The 16430-nt window shown below is 32.9% G+C and overlaps 3 protein-coding genes across 4 annotated transcripts; all 3 read left to right on the top strand.

The window, feature by feature from the left end:
• The first annotated feature begins 1121 nt into the window (after nt 1–1121).
• On the top strand, nt 1122–5149 carry LOC120154829. Its single transcript, XM_039166473.1, has 7 exons — nt 1122–1337; nt 1557–1643; nt 1740–2000; nt 2593–2763; nt 3068–3121; nt 4401–4547; nt 4707–5149. The coding sequence occupies exons 1-7, from the start codon at nt 1137–1139 to the stop codon at nt 5082–5084; spliced, it is 1299 nt and encodes a 432-aa protein (XP_039022404.1). The 5' UTR covers nt 1122–1136; the 3' UTR covers nt 5085–5149.
• Nucleotides 5150–11107: 5958 nt separating this feature from the next.
• On the top strand, nt 11108–11739 carry LOC120154799 (ammonium transporter 1 member 4-like). Its single transcript, XM_039166449.1, has one exon. It carries the CDS (start codon nt 11227–11229, stop codon nt 11587–11589), a length of 363 nt encoding a protein of 120 aa, XP_039022380.1. The 5' UTR covers nt 11108–11226; the 3' UTR covers nt 11590–11739.
• A 1107-nt stretch (nt 11740–12846) lies between these two features.
• Nucleotides 12847–16206, top strand: LOC120154740 (bifunctional TH2 protein, mitochondrial-like). Of its 2 annotated transcripts, none has more exons than XM_039166394.1 (6): nt 12847–13172; nt 13835–13943; nt 14426–14716; nt 14845–15259; nt 15356–15619; nt 15696–16206. In XM_039166394.1, the coding sequence occupies exons 1-6, from the start codon at nt 12871–12873 to the stop codon at nt 16112–16114; spliced, it is 1800 nt and encodes a 599-aa protein (XP_039022325.1). In that variant the 5' UTR covers nt 12847–12870; the 3' UTR covers nt 16115–16206. The 2 variants fall into 2 exon arrangements, with proteins under 2 accessions (XP_039022325.1, XP_039022326.1); XM_039166395.1 differs by having other exon boundaries at nt 12849–13172; nt 15699–16205.
• The last annotated feature ends 224 nt before the right edge of the window (nt 16207–16430 follow it).

Below are 16430 nucleotides of genomic sequence, written 5' to 3'. Positions count from 1 at the left end.
AAATTTTCTATCTTTTATTTCTTCCACACCAAAGATTTTTAAAGGCCAATTCACCCCCTCTTTGTGTTTTTCGGTTAATCATTTCAAGCCTAACAGACACTTAATTTACGTCATATTTTATGATAACAATATACATTATAAATATGTGCTCATAATTATGGATTTTAATCTAACAGTTCCATATTAATAGGATACAACTGGAATTAGTTGAGTACATCGGAATGATTTCTGAGGACGTATTAAAGATGATGTTTGATCTTCACATGCGTACCTATGACTATTTTTGAGATTTAACTTTAAAAAATAATAAAATAATATTTTGAATAAAAAATAAAGTTAATTTTAACCTCCGTTGAATTTTTGGATGGAATTCGAGTATTTCTGGATTAAGATGTCTTATTATGTATGTTTCAGTTATATTTCTAATGCATTTTAGCGAAGATAATGCAAGCAAAAAATTGGATACAAGTTCAATATAGTAAATACGAATTTTAAAATTTGTTTATATTTATCTACCCTTTCCGTACTCACACTATATAATTTTGAAAATTATTATCTCTGTATCTATCCTCGTAGTCATATGAGTGTAATATAGTGTTCAACTACCATGTTTTTTATAATAAGCCAAAAATTAAATGAAAAAGAAATGGAAATTATATTAATGGCAAAGGGCATGGTGGCAGATACAAAACATTGAAGGAATACAGCAATAAAGGAAAGGGGGAATCTGTTTAGTTGAGTAGGTCTGGGATTTTATTAAAACCTTCATCTCTCTTCCTCTTTTCTTTTTCTCTTTTCATTTGCTGCAAATTTATTAACCAAAACACACACACACAAATTTGGGGTTCCATTAAACAATATGAATATTTGGGTTCATTATCTATGAAATCAATGCAGCTAAGGCAATCATGTTTTTGATGGTGAAAGCGTAAGGCAGCCTTCGCCTTTGCCAATGCCTAGTTGTTCATTGTTCTCAGTCTCATTAACCCCCTTTCACCCACCTTGCCTTCACTCACCATTAAAGCTTTGACAGACTGAAATAAACAAAAAAGAAAAAAAATCAATGTACTTTTCTTCCTTTCTTTGTTTTTAGCCATTTGTTTTTGGCTTTGCTTGGCACAGTACTGAAGGAGATAATGGCTGACTGTAATATTGTAGCCAAGAATCCTCATCTCCTTCATCTTTCTTTTCTTCTTTGTTTCTTGTTCGTCTCGAAATTTCACCATGTTTCCGGCCTGAATTACTCAAACTATAATAGGAAAGTGACTAGCTTGAGGCTTGGAAGAATTCAAAAACACTTGGAGAAGATTAACAAGCCTCCTCTCATCAAAATTGAAGTATGTTTATTTCCTTTCCCACCAGCAAAAACCACTGCCCTATATGTATTTCTTTCTATTTTAAATAGTTCGGGTGATTAAAAAGTAGTATATGTTCATAATCTTTCTTAACTATTGATAATACATATACATCTTATGAACACAGCTGCTCGAACATAGGACAATCACTCTAACCACTACATGTATTTCTCATGGAGTTTCTTGGGGGTTTTTTTTCAGAGCCCAGATGGAGATATCATAGATTGTGTCCATAAAAGAAAACAACCAGCTCTGGATCATCCTCTTCTAAAAAGTCACAAGATTCAGGTAAATCTATTAGAACAAAAGTAAACACGCATTCCTTGAATTTACTCATCTTCCGTGCATGTCTTTAAATATCGAGATGATTGCATGAATGAACAGAGAGTTCCGCCGGAGATGCCGAAGGTGAAAAGGATGAAACAGAATGAGGCAAGTGTAAAGGGTGCTTCAAGGCAATGGCAAACGTGGCATAGGAATGGGACGAGATGTCCAAAGGGAACGGTTCCCATACGACGGAGCTCGGTGCATGATGTTTTGAGAGCCAAGTCTTTGTTTCATTTTGGCAAGAAACAACGTCGGCTCGTTGATCCGGCTCGCCGCCGTGCCGATGCGCCTGATATTGTTAGTGGCAACGGTCATGAGGTACAATTTACATCGTTGAGTTTAGTATCAAGATAATATTGTTCCAAAAAAAATTTAGTCATCAAGTAGATATATACAATACACACACTTGACACATATATTATAAATATATTTTAGATATTTTTTATGTTTTCTATTGATATTTTATTTTTGTTTCCGAAAATTTTATAAGTTAGTCAATTAATATAAAATAATTTGTTCGTCTCTTCTTACAAATAAACTTTTCGACCCTAAATTATTTAGAAAGAATAATATTTTCTTTTATCAATAAGATCACTCAAAAATTTTCTTTATATCAATTAAGTAAATTGTTTGGTTCTATAAAAAAATGCAATGTCAAATTTTATTGCACGAACATATTTACCTCAGTAATAAAAGAATTATTGTTATTTATTGAGATCTCAAGTTTGACCAACATGAATACTAGGAGTGTGAGCGTTCAGTGTCAAATGATTGAGAGTTATTTTTAACAGATATTATCTTGTAATTACCCAAATTAATAAAAAAAAATGTAACACTTTGTTTCTTATGAAGTTTGATTAAAATTAATTAGATTTGGATGGTGATTAATTCATGTGCCTATTTAATTTAGCATGCGATTGCATATACGGGAACGACGCAAGAGTTCTATGGGGCTAGGGCAACTATAAACGTGTGGGATCCATCAATTGAAGAGGTCAACGAGTTCAGTCTATCACAGATTTGGGTTCTTTCTGGATCATTGGACGGCCCTGATCTCAACAGTATCGAAGCTGGATGGCAGGTGCACATTCCGTTTCCCGTTCTTGCATGCACGTAATCCTAAATTATTTCATTTTTAAATGACTTTTCATATTTTTATTATTCTTCATTAATTTTTATGCATTAATTTATAATCAAATAAGTCATGCTCCAAATTCAGAATTGAAGGATTAACAGTTTAAATTAGATGTTAAAAGTTATTTGAAATTAAATGAAAATTTATCTAAATAAATTGTTAATTTTGTATTTTATTTTTTAAATATAGATATTATTATTCTATTCCATTAAATTATTATCAAAAAGAGAGAGAAAAATTGTATTAACAGGTCAGTCCAGAGCTTTATGGTGACAGCAGACCGAGATTGTTCACTTATTGGACTGTGAGTTTTCCATATATTTCTACCTTAATATTAACTTGTCGCTTATTTTTCATGTTTATTTTTATTTATTTGATGGTACATAATTATTCACGTGCATGCATTTGTTGTTAAACCTATTTTATTATATTCACCCATAAATTGGAAAATATTTTTATATATATATATTTTTATATAATATTTAAATTATCTAAATTTATATTCACCCATAAATTTAAAAATATTGAATGCTTAAACATGTTGAATTATATGTCATTCTATATTCTACATAATATACTTTAGAAATAGTTAGTGAAGTATTGTTTCAATGCGAAAGTTAAATAAAAACCAAATGGGAAACAGGCCTGCAATAATTAAATGAAACCAACTAACAATAGTTCCATAATTGTTGAGGAACCTTTAAATTAACTTTTGGCTTGCATGACATTCTTCCAAACATTTTTAACTGTAAATGGTTTTATATATTACAATAAAAAAATTGTCATGTTTTACAGCAATGTGAAGGTTTATTTTATTATTTTTACTAAATTTTACTGAGGAAATTACTTATTTTATTTAGTTTCATGGATTAATTTGCTTGTGGAGTCATATGTGTGTTTATGTGTGTTAGTCATATTCTTTTCATCTCATGGTTCACTCTTTTTCCTCCAATAGGTTTAAGGAGGTTTTTTAATGAGTTCCATGAGGTGGTGTACCTTGTATCCGATTAATACAAAATACCCATTTTTCAAAAAAAAAATTTGCTTGTCGAGCCTTGAATAAAACTTTCTTAATTTGCCTACAAAATTAAATAAAAAAATTTAAGGTTCTTTTAAAATATATTTTAAAAAATTTAAACTGGATGAAATTTTGAGTAAGTGAATTTCAAAAGGATATATATATATAAAGAATGTACATTTTATTTTTCTCAAAAAATTAATTTGCAATTTACTAATGCTCATAACTATATTGAGAGTAAATGTTGATTGCTTGATTAATGCTTCTCAACAACTTTTTTATCATGTCTACAAGTTAAGGACAACTTCATTTATTTGGTGAAATTTGACATTCATTTGCTCATGGGATTGGTGATTTCCCCTAAGTTATTACTTTCAAATTAATTTAGAATATTCTTATATAAAATGGTTGTCCCTTGTTCCCATATGTAATGGGGTAAAGGGGAGGTAGGATAGTAGGCTGCCCCCAACACTAGATTAAGAGCAGCTTCCGTAGGAGACCTCCAAATTATGCCTCAAACATTTTTATAGTAATTAGAATTTTCTCACCTTTGTTAATGTTGCAGACTGACTCCTATCAAGCAACTGGATGTTACAACCTTCTATGCGCAGGCTTCGTTCAAACAAATAGCAGAGTTGCCATTGGGGCTTCTATTTCTCCTATTTCTCAATATGCTGCAAATCAATATGACATTACCATCCTCATTTGGAAGGTATACATACAAGCATACATATATATATAAATATAGGGTTAGGATCCACTTATACTAAAATTTTTATATTATTTTAGTCATTGAATTAGTGAAAATAGTCGATTGAGATTATTTTATTGTTTTTTGTACGAATATATTCTCATTTTTCTACTATGTTAGGACCCTAAGCTAGGCAATTGGTGGATCGGATTTGGCGACAGCACATTGATAGGTTATTGGCCAGCGGAGCTATTCACTCACCTAGCAGACCATGCAGCCATGGTGGAATGGGGCGGTGAAGTGGTGAACTCAAGGGCCAAGGGCCAGCACACCTCGACTCAGATGGGTTCCGGTCAGTTTCCCGGAGACGGGTTTGGAAAATCGAGCTATTTCCGAAACCTAGAGGTGGTCGACGCGGATAATAGTTTGACTTCGGTTCGTGACATATCAACCCTAGCTGAGAACACAAACTGTTACAATATCAAGAGCTCGAATAGCAATGAATGGGGCACATTTTTTTACTACGGAGGGCCTGGGAATAATCCACGCTGCCCTTAGATCAATGAACCGTATCTTAATTATAAATTAAAAACTTATTTTTTTTTTAATTATTGTACGTAGAGCTAGACCCAAATATCAAATGTTTTGTTAGTAAGCTCGTTGCTTCTCAAAGGTTCTTTTAGTTTTTCAAGAGATCTGGGGACTCAAATTTAGGGTTAGTCCAATTGAAGAGTATGGGGAAAGGTCAAAGTCAAAATAAAGGCAATTGAGTTGTATTGTGTGGGGCATCGTATTTAATGTAGATGTTGGAAAATGGGCCTTTCAACCCCACCAGATTCCTTCTTAACATTAAGAAGAAGAAAAAATAAACCACACGGTTATCTTTCCCGATTCAAATGAAAACTGACTTTGAAAGCTATTCCATGATTTACAGTGATTCTGGTTAGAGTGAGTAAAAGTCAGTTTGATTCGAAAAAGTTAAATTTTTATTCAATTCAGCTAGTAAAAATTTGATTCGATTCGATTTGATTCTTAAATTCATAAACTCAATTCAATTCGATTTTTTTTAAAAAATTAAGTTATAAAATATGGTTCTAAAAATTCAAATTTTTAAGTAATTATTGAATTAATTTTTAAGTTTGAGTTAAGTCTATCAACTTATACGATAAATACCACAGTTTGAGTTAACTTGAATAACTCAAAAAAATTTATATTAGTTTCAATCTAATACTTATCTCTAATTCTGATCATTGTTTTCACCTGCTTGGAAAGAGCCCATAACTTATACGAGAACAAGAACTAGGTTTTTTTAGCCCATTAGGTCAAACGGAAAAATTAATTGGCCTAATAAGTCACATCAAAATTTATTTTGAAATCTACGATAAATACCACAGTATAAGGTAAACCCGTCACGCTGATGTGATTTGCCCAATTAATATTTTTTTTATTCATACTCGTCACATTGAGGTGGCGAGTTTCAATAAAATATAATCTTTTTATTAGAATTTATCTCATTGGGATAAAAATTTTGAACAAAAAATATTTTTATTAAAACTAATCAACGTGACGAGTTCCAAATCACTATAATAAATACTGTAGATCCCTAAATAATTTGTTTTATGTTATATTAAGCTAAATAATTAACCCTCCTACGATATTGGGTCAATTTTACCTGCAAATTGGAAATGATAAAGCCCAAGAAAATAGAAGCTCTCACGACCCTCTTTCCAGCATTTACTCTCTTATATTATAATTAATTTACACACAATATTAAATTAATTAGGGAAGGTCGTTATTCTTTAAGGTCTTGTATTTGAGCATAATATCTATAAAAGTGGATAAGTGTATATTATCAAATGGTTGAGAGTATTTTTAATAGATATTATCTTATAATCACTCAAAAATAAATCCTATTGTACATCAAGCTTTACTCAATTGACATAAACACTGACAAACCCACATGATCTATTAATTAAATATATTATCTAACAATAGGATCTATTTATCCCTCTAACCTTCAAACAACCATCATCACCATAAGTTTTACATCAACATTAAAGGCTTGTATATAAATTAACATACAAGGCTTGAGAAAGAAGGATCACACACAGTCACTCTCTCTCTTGACTATTTATCATCTTCTTTAACTCATCTATTCTCACCTTTAGGTCAGCTGAATAACTGTTTGTAATTTGCTGTCAAATCAAAAAGATGAACCATCATCAACCATCACAACTCTATTTCTCCCGTCAACAAACTACATGTGCAATAGACAATTTAGATGTATTTATCGTTACCTCGAAGAGAACAAAAATCACAAAATATCTCAGCTATCGACATCCTTGGCTGCAAGTGCAACCATTATCGATAGTTGACCCTGCAAATTAACCATAACCAAATGATTCACAACTGCTTACCGTTTCTATATGTAGACAGCAAGAAATGACATGCTGCGGCGACTTGTTGATAAAAGAGATGTAATTGAATAATAATGCAAGTTTCAAACTTCGGTTGCTTGGAATAATCAAACATTGAATGTGGCCTTCTGGTCTGTTTCTGGGTTATAAAATTTAGATTCTTCAGCAATGCGAAGGGGCCATCCGACACCGTAAATTGAAGCTTTTAGGACCACCAAAAACGTCAAAATCTGCTGAGGCATAGCTATTGTTTTAGGCAAACCTGTTTTGGTTTTAATGAATTGCGGTTATGACATCCATGATGACAGTAATCATGCTTTAAAATAAAGCTATTAAGTTTAAAATATGAGTTTTTAGCTTGAGACTTTGAGACACTGACTGCAAGTTCAACGAGAAGCCATAATCTTAATTAACTTTGATTTTGTGTTCACTTGGATTAAATTATTCTCCAAAGGTTGCTTCCATAAAAAATGTCTTTATAAATATCTTTCTCACCGTTACAAAATTGAATCTTATTATTTCAACTGTGGTATCTCTCTCGATAATTATTTTGGACCCACCTTCATTTCGTCATCTTAGATCATTACTTGCAGAATGCTTATCAATTTTTACAACTACGTGTACTCAATTAAATTACACTTATCAAATTGCAAAAACCAAGAGATTAGGTTAAAGGTTGAATTTCAAAGATCCGATAGGGTGTACCCAAGCTTCTTTAGACCATCGAGATTTTTTTAATAGTGATGAACGACCGGTGAGGAGGGGCATATGATCACGTCATTGAACAAATTAACAACGTTGGCTTATTTCCCTGTACAACACCAGCTCATTTTACACAACAATGTCAAAAGATTGATCCTATTCCACTTTGTTGATGGAAACAAGTTTATCTCGTCAGTAGTTGGCAGGTTGTCTCCTCTAATTTGGACAAAGAATCACAGTTAATGAAATAAAGACCATTGGTCAGTGTTTCTTAAGATGAAAGCATAAGAGAAAAGATGAGAGTGAATGAGAGAAAAGTAGAGAGGATCTCTCCCTCTTAGTCATGCCTGATAGGTATTTATAATGATCATAGTTGATGGTGTCAGATAATTATGACTACTCGTACGTCAACATGTTAAATGGATCTGATTTTTCTTTGGTAGATTAAAAGGGCTTGTTAGAGGTCTTGTTTATATATTGTAGTTGACTCGAAGGCTATATATACTATTTTGCCCGTAGGATATGAATTCCTTGGATGTTTCGATAAATGAAGGATTTTGTTCGTAGGAATCGACTGGCAGAGAGCTGGTAGCTTCTGAAGGTAACATCCAAAAGTATAACAAGTTGTTAATAAAAATATAATCGAATCAATGGGTTGATAGAGGTAATTTACCTAAATAAGAAAATAATATTCGTGTAGAATTGTCTATTGAAATAAATAATATCTTATAAACAAAATATTATAAAATCATTATAAAGATCTCAAGTTCGAACAAAACATTGTAAAAATATTTAAACATTCATCGTCAAATAATTAAGAATCTTTTAAATAAATAATATCTTATAAACAATTAGAATAACAAAATGGACCATATATTTTTCAAATCCATCGAATTCTGACGCACTGCAATCAAATGAAAATCATAAAATCATTTTCAGCTAAAATTAAAAAAAGAAGAAGCAAGTGACAGGGGCAGATGAAGATTCCTCCAGTAGAACATGTGATTGAAGTTTTTCTTAATCAGTATTTGGAATAAACTTTGAGATTCTTAATCTGTATCTAATTATTAATTTAATCAACTGGGCATTTTTGTTTGGAAAATTCGAGACCAAATCAAGTGAATCATGCTATGTGCAAAGTCTACAATTTCAACTTATAATCTAATAATTTAATATGGAAAAACAGTCCATAAATTAAAAGTTAATTTTCTTTTATCCAAGGTCGTCCGTTTTTAAAATTTTATTTTCTTTCTCCTTTTTGAATATATTAAACAATAAATAAGATTTTTGCACAACATATTTTAGATTTTAGTAGTTAAATAAATCGTTATTGTTCATAATAGTTACGAGTTTGAGCATCACCGACTACAGTAGGGTGTTTGAGCGTTAATTGTCAAATGATTGAAAATATTTATAAATATACTATTTTATAATTACCTTAACTTAATAATTAATATTTTAAAATTTTAATTAGTATTTTATACTCATCTAAAAAAAATTAGATGATCATATTCTCATATATAATAGGGTAAGGGGGAGGTAGAGTAGTAGGCTGCCCCCAACACCGGGTTGAGAGCAGCTTCCGTGGAAGACCTCCGGCAGTCAGAAATTATGAATTGCCCACCATAAGACTCGATCCTACGACCCCAAGATTAAGAGCCTTGTGCTCTACCAACTGATATTTTATACTCATCTAATCATTCTAAATCAATATAAAATTAAAAAAAATACATTACATAATTAGATCAAGTATCGTAAATAAATATTAAATAAATAATTATTATTTAATTGAATTCAAGTTTCATTGTTTAAAAATATAAAAAAATTTCTTAATTAATAGACAAATTAATAAAATTAAAAACTCGTGCATCTGCAGGAAAATAATGCTAATAAATATTAAAAAGTTGAAACAATTAGAATTTATATATATAAAGGTTAAATCAATTAATTGTGGCAAGTTTTTGTGAGAGATGAAGAGAGTGGGAACCCGAATATGCTGCAGGTGAATCTACTCAGCGTTTTATTCTTGATTTGACTTGCTTAATAATTCATTTTTTAATTGATGATATTAATTCTATTAAACGCTTATGAATAATAATAAGAGTTAATTGCATCATATATCCCCAGATTATAACCCTTATTTCAAATTGATCCTTAAACTTTTGTATATTCCAATTTCATCTTTAAATATGACTCTCATTCTAACTAAGTCCTTAAACTTTTGAATATTCTAATTTCATCCTTAAACTATGACCCTCTTTATAAAGTGGTCCCCAAACTTTTGATTCTTCAAATTTCATGCTCAAATTCATCCATGTGTGTGTGTGTGCTCGGTTAGTAATTTATTAATAATACTTAAGCCTAAGTTGTGTGCCTCATTAAAAACTCTCTAAATCTATTTGGAGGAAAAACATACACATAACTAGGTGATTGAATATCAAGCAGAAATCGCTCTAAATATAATAGTATATAATTAATAAACTATAGTTTAACCTAAATTTTGTTTTTTCTCAAACATAACAATATAACTTGGCCTAATCATTTTATTAACAAGAGATGTAATCAATATATTCATATAGTTTGGGATAAAATTGGAATGTTTAAAAAAGTTTGGGAACCACTTTAGAATAAGGTCATAGTTTAGGGATGAAATTGAAATGTTTAAAAATTTGAGGACTAATTTAGAATGATAATCATAATTTTGGAATGAAACTTAAAGATTTAAAAGTTTAGAAACTTACATTTTTACAAGTTTAGAAACTTATTTAAAATAAGAGCCATACTTTTGAGGACATGTGTTGCATATAACTCCAATAACAATAATAGTCCAGGATCCACTGCAGAAGAGTCAGCCAGGTTTCGTGACACAAAATCATACCACTTGGCCGGTGGTTTGGTGTTAATTTGTTTGGCTACACGCTTTTATTTTACTACAATTAGACAGCATCATATATATCACATTGTTAGCTAGTAGCTCTGCAAATTGGGACCACTCAATTCTCATTTTATCGAGTCTCACGGTGGACAATTCATAATTCTGATTGTTGGAGGTCTCCCACAAAAGCTGCTCTCAACCTGGCGTTAGGGGCAGCCTACTATCCTACCTCCCCCTTACCCTATTAAATATGGGAATAGGGTCAGCTAATATACACTTTTGAACCCATGATAGGTTTACTATTAGGCAAATCCTTTTTTATAATAAATAAATCTACAATATTATCGACAGTCAATTAATTTAATGATATAAAATATTAGATCTGTTAAATAAGATTAAAAGTTTAAATTCCGATATTTACGGATAGAGTAACTTGAGTTAGAAGAATCGTCCTCGTAACGAGACTTTACAAAATTTAATCCAAATTAATCAATTTGTAAATCAAATATTAAACCTACAATATTGGTTTGTGTATTATTATTATTATAGTATAGAATTTTCATTTTTCAAGTTTGCCACAAAAAGGAATAACACAATTTGTCATTGTCTCGTACCCTCCACCACTCCTTTCAACTCTCTCTACAAAATCACACTATCGCCAACCCTTTGCGTTTGCATCCTCTCTTTTCCTCATCTTTTATCCGCCATGGATTCCCTCACTTGTTCCGCCTCCGACCTCATCCCCCTCCTCTCCTCATCCTCCTACTCCAATGCGACCGCCCTCTACGCCTTCCTCTGCGGCCGCTTCTCCACCATCTCAAACCAACTCTCCGACGCCACTCACGCCATCGACAACACGTACCTCCTCTTCTCCGCCTATCTCCTCTTCGCCATGCAACTCGGCTTCGCCATGCTTTGCGCGGGCTCAGTCCGTGCTAAGAACACCATGAACATAATGTTGACCAACGTACTCGACGCCGCAGCCGGTGCCGTATTACCTCTTCGGTTTCACTTTGGCCTTCTGTGCACCATCCAATGGTTTCATCGGACATCACTTCTTTGGTCTTAAAGCTTTCCCTTCACCTGCAGTGGATTATAGTTTTTTCCTTTATCAATGGGCTTTCGCTATAGCTGCTGCTGGGATTACTAGTGGGTCCATAGCCGAAAGAACCCAATTCGTGGCCTACCTTATTTACTCTTCCTTTTTAACCGGCTTTGTTTATCCAATTCGCTTCGGCCTTTGCAACCGGAGCTGTTATGTGGAAATCACATGGATTCCCCGAGAAGAGAAGAAGACAGTGAATGCTATGTCGAGAATGCCCACTGCACCAAACTTCCAGCTCACTACCTTTGATGAAGCCCTTGCCTTGCTAAGCCCTCTCCTAGCTCGTGATGTCATGGGGTAACTAGGGATATGAAAAAAGATCCGATCCAATCGATCTAATTCGAAAATTCGGATATCCTGTACATTTTTTTTATTTCCGGAGAATTTTGGATCGGGTATCCAATTTTTTTGGATAATAGAATCGGATACAAATCAGTTAAATTTCAATTTCGGATTATCCGAAAATTCGAAAAATGGGTTTTAGATTTTAAATACCATTTAGCCCAATAAATGAGTAACTCACTAACCCATTAAAACTTTAACTCAATAAAAATTAGGATATTTAATTATTTATTGTATGTGAGTATATATATATATATAATATAATAAAATAGAAGTATCGAATAAGTTATATTAAATCACAAAAATTAAAAATTAAAATTATTTTTTATCAAATTAAATTTTAAATTTGGATTCGAATATTTGATTTTTTTTTCGAATAGATCACTATTTTAGGTATATTAAATTTTTAGATATTCGAATTTTAGGATCGGATCCAATCCGATATCCGAATTTTCACACCCCTACCCCTAACATAGATTGGTTCCTAATTAGCTTTGGCCATTAACCTCATCTTCACTAAAAAAATAACTAATTTTTTTTAGATATTATACCTTTTTTTTAGTTAGAAAAGAGAATAATCGTGAAAATTTTAATTTCTTTTACAATTTTTTATAAAAAAATTCAGAGTTGATATTAAAAATAATTTATTTCAATTCTTATTTTAACTTGTGAAAATTAATGATTTAAAGATCAAAATATAACAATTTGAAAACATAAATTATTTACAATAGGTGACCGAACATGAATAAAACTGAACTATAAGTAATCATTCTTGTAGTTTACGCTTTTGTTATTCCACATCAAAACGAATCGTATAGATAAAAAAAACATTCCATCCCTTTTCGCACACACTCCCCTCTCCTCCGTCATTACTGCTAAAACGCCACTCTTCTCTTTTCTTTGATGCGATCCCTCTTTTATTATTCTCCGTCTCCGATCACAACTCTCTTTCAACTCGTCCGATCCCACCTCCGATTCTGCTCGACGACGAATCCAATGGTGATTCCTCAAAAGTCCTCCCCCGCTGCCGTTATCCCCACCGAGGACCGGCTAGCGACTAGGTTATGGTTCAAGTTTCGCAGAGAATCCATGCTTTCTCTTTACTCTCCTTTCACTCTTTGTTTGGCTTCTGGATCTCTCAAGATCGATACTTTTCGTCGTTATATTGCCCAAGATGCACACTTTCTCAAAGCCTTTGCTCGTGCGTGAGTCCCCTTTTCATTTCTCCTTTTCTTTTGGTCTTTTAGATGGAAATTTCAGTTTGGGTCTTGTTTGTTTTGTAGAATATGCTAAGATTAGATGGAAGGGAATTGAAATATCAGATGTAGATTTTTTGCCACTGTTTAGCTTTTATTGAATTAAAATTTAAAGAAATTTGAGGAATAGGTATAAACTTTTTACCCTTTGGTATTGTTGAATCCTTGCTGATATTCTGTTTAAGGGAAATGATCATGTTTTATGAAACTATACTGATGTTTGAGACTTGAATTTCTGTTATAAGATTGATATTAGCTAGCTTCAAACCCTTCCTAGATTTGGTTGCTGAGAAAGTTAGGAAAAGAAGATGAATGAACCTTTAGTTTCTAATTTCCGCTTGGTTGCTTGAGTAATTATTCAGATGCTTATTTTCTTTTCTTTGTGCCAACTTTCTCAGCATCTATTTTTAGGTTATATTGTTATTATCTGGGGAAAAGTAGTTACATTGCTTGAGGCGGGTCAGTTTCCATAATTTAAATTGGCATGTTGTGCTAGATTAAAAGGAATATCTTTGTTCTCCTAGCTAGTTTTAATTAAAATTTCCTTGTGTTGTTTCTACGTAGGCATATGTCCTCAGTCGATTTATTGTTTTCTTCAATCTGGGTTGTAGATATGAATTGTCAGAAGACTGTGCTGATGACGATGATGCAAAATTAGCTATCTCTGCATTAAGGAAGGGTGCGTTGGAGGAGCTAAAAATGCACAATTCTTTTGTACAGGTGTGTAAGTAGGATTCCTTTTTTCTGTTGCTTACTGCATGCTCAATTATTGGAAAAGTTAAGATGAAAAAAGGAAATTGGATCTTTCCTTCTATTGCCATTGCTTGTATATTTATAAAACATTATCTCCAACTATTTAGTACAGTGATGAATCAACCTGAGGTCATACTGGCATATGAAATCGTCTCCAATAGAATTTAATCCCTGCTTTTTGTACATTGCGTGGATATTATTAATTCACTACCCCTTTGATTCTTTCTTTCTGATCATATAGATGGCTTTCATACGAAATATCCAGTCCTCTTCACAGATGACAAGTTTCAATTTAGTGGGGTTGAATTTTGATATTATAAGTCTATACTATCTGGCTTGTTATGTTATTTACAATGCAATAAAGCTTCTTTTCTTTATGCATATATTTGTCTCTTTATTTCTTTTCTGGTTAAGGGTATCTTATTGGTATTAATGCTGGAGCTCTGCAGGAATGGGGTTCTGACTGTGTTAAAGAGTGCCCTGTCAATTCTGCAACTTTGAAGTATACGGAATTCTTGCTTGCAACAGCTTCTGGAAAAGTTGAAGGACTAAAATCTCCAGGAACACTTGCCACTCCCTTTGAGAAAACAAAAATTGCAGCTTACACTCTAGGGGCCATGACACCTTGTATGAGGCTGTATGCCTTTTTGGGCAAGGAGTTTCAGGCACTTCTAGAATCCAGTGAGCATGATCACCCATACAAGAAGTGGATCGAGAATTATTCTTCTGAAAGCTTTCAGGTATGGTGTTGATAGAACTCGTTGTTTGTAGTGGTCAACTTGATTACAGTGTCGGATCTAAAATCTTTAGGTAAGTTGCCCTTCAATCCCATGGCTCAAGTGCTCAACTATTGATTCTTTGAATTTAGGCATCAGCTCTGCAAACAGAAGACTTGCTGGATAAACTTAGTGTCCCTTTGACAGGCGAGGAACTAAACATCATTGAGAAACTTTATCACCAAGCAATGAAACTTGAAATAGAGTTCTTCTATAGTCAACCGCTTACTCAGCCTACTATTGCTCCTTTGACTAAGGAACATGCTTCCGAACAAGATCGTCTTATGATATTTTCTGATTTTGATCTTACTTGCACGGTTGTTGATTCATCTGCCATTTTGGCAGAGATAGCAATCGTAACGGCCCAAAAATCTGATCAGAACCAACCAGCAGGTCAAATTATTCGGATGTCGTCTGCTGAACCGAGGAACACCTGGGGTCAACTTTCTACACAATACACAGAAGAGTATGAACACTGCATAGAAAGTATTCTGCCTTCTGAGAAAGGTATTTAACTAAATGTATATAATCTCCTAAAGGATGTCGAGATAACATTTAAATTAGTTCCTTTAAATTGATTTTTTACTTCCCACGGTTTTACAGTGGAGTTCAACTATGAAACTTTGCATAAAGCACTTGAGCAACTCTCAGACTTTGAGAAAAGAGCGAATTCTAGGGTCATTGTGTCAGGGGTGCTTAAGGGTCTAAACCTTGAAGACATTAAACGAGCTGGCGAAAGAATGATTCTTCAAGATGGTTGCATTAACTTCTTTCAAAAAATCACACAGAACAAAAGTCTTAATGCCAATGTCCATGTTATTTCCTATTGTTGGTGTGGTGATCTCATCCGGACAGCTTTTTCTTCAGGTAGGTTTGTTCTCTCTCAATAGGTTTGTCGGAATTTACCCCGTGAACATTAACACTGAGAGAAACTTTGTTGAAGCAGGGGGTTTAGATGCTCTGAACATACATGCAAATGAGTTCAGTTTTGCAGAATCGTTATCCACAGGTGAAATTGTTTGGAAAGTTCAGTCCCCTATCGACAAGATTCAAGCTTTCGATGATATCTTACAAGACTGTAGCAATGACAGAAAAAACTTGAGTGTTTACATCGGAGACTCAGTGGGCGATCTACTGTGTCTGGTGAAAGCAGATATAGGCATTGTGGTCGGGTCGTGTTCAAGCCTAAGGAGAGTGGGGAGTCAGTATGGTGTTTCATTTGTCCCACTGTTCCCAGGCTTGGTTAAGAAACAGAAGGAATTTGCTGAAGGAAGAAGCCCTCGTATTTGGAAGGGCCAATCTGGAATTCTTTACACTGCTTCTAGTTGGGATGATATCCATGGCTTCATTTTGGGTTTGTAGAATTTATTAGTATTGTTGTTATTATTAGGACAGATGAATGAATTATTTTATTTATGGAGTAAGGGGCTGCAATCCCAAATAACCCCTATTAGGAATCCTTTTTGTTCTCCCCAAATGACAATGTTATGTAATTATTTTTAGGTATATTTAAAAAATAAATCACAAAAATGAAGTGAAATAAATTACAAAAATGAAGTGACTTTTTTATTCTTGTTTATGAAGTTAAATAATATTCGAGTTTTTTAAAGTAAAAAATTATTGTTGAATTTTTATTTGTGTATTGAATTATTATCTCATTTCAACTTTGATTATTGTA

The sequence above is a fragment of the Hibiscus syriacus genome, unplaced genomic scaffold (genome assembly GCF_006381635.1).
Source record: "Hibiscus syriacus cultivar Baekdansim isolate YM2019G1 unplaced genomic scaffold, ASM638163v2 tig00111151_pilon, whole genome shotgun sequence".
NCBI lineage: Eukaryota > Viridiplantae > Streptophyta > Magnoliopsida > Malvales > Malvaceae > Hibiscus > Hibiscus syriacus.
Note: the sequence above shows the minus strand (reverse complement) of the source record. Positions and strands in the feature narration are given on the sequence as shown.

What these genes read in the sequence shown, in the direction of transcription:
- LOC120154829 (XM_039166473.1), top strand. Translation starts at nt 1,137, where the DNA reads ATGGCTGACTGTAATATTGTAGCCAAGAATCCTCATCTCCTTCATCTT. An exon ending in TAAAAAGTCACAAGATTCAG is followed by an intron (nt 1,644 to 1,739) that starts GTAAATCTATTA and finishes ATGAATGAACAG; the next exon opens with AGAGTTCCGCCGGAGATGCC. An exon ending in GTATCGAAGCTGGATGGCAG is followed by an intron (nt 2,764 to 3,067) that starts GTGCACATTCCG and finishes TTGTATTAACAG; the next exon opens with GTCAGTCCAGAGCTTTATGG.
- LOC120154799 (XM_039166449.1), top strand. Translation starts at nt 11,227, where the DNA reads ATGGATTCCCTCACTTGTTCCGCCTCCGACCTCATCCCCCTCCTCTCC.
- LOC120154740 (XM_039166394.1), top strand. Translation starts at nt 12,871, where the DNA reads ATGCGATCCCTCTTTTATTATTCTCCGTCTCCGATCACAACTCTCTTT. An exon ending in CTCAAAGCCTTTGCTCGTGC is followed by an intron (nt 13,173 to 13,834) that starts GTGAGTCCCCTT and finishes TCTGGGTTGTAG; the next exon opens with ATATGAATTGTCAGAAGACT. An exon ending in TATTCTGCCTTCTGAGAAAG is followed by an intron (nt 15,260 to 15,355) that starts GTATTTAACTAA and finishes ACGGTTTTACAG; the next exon opens with TGGAGTTCAACTATGAAACT.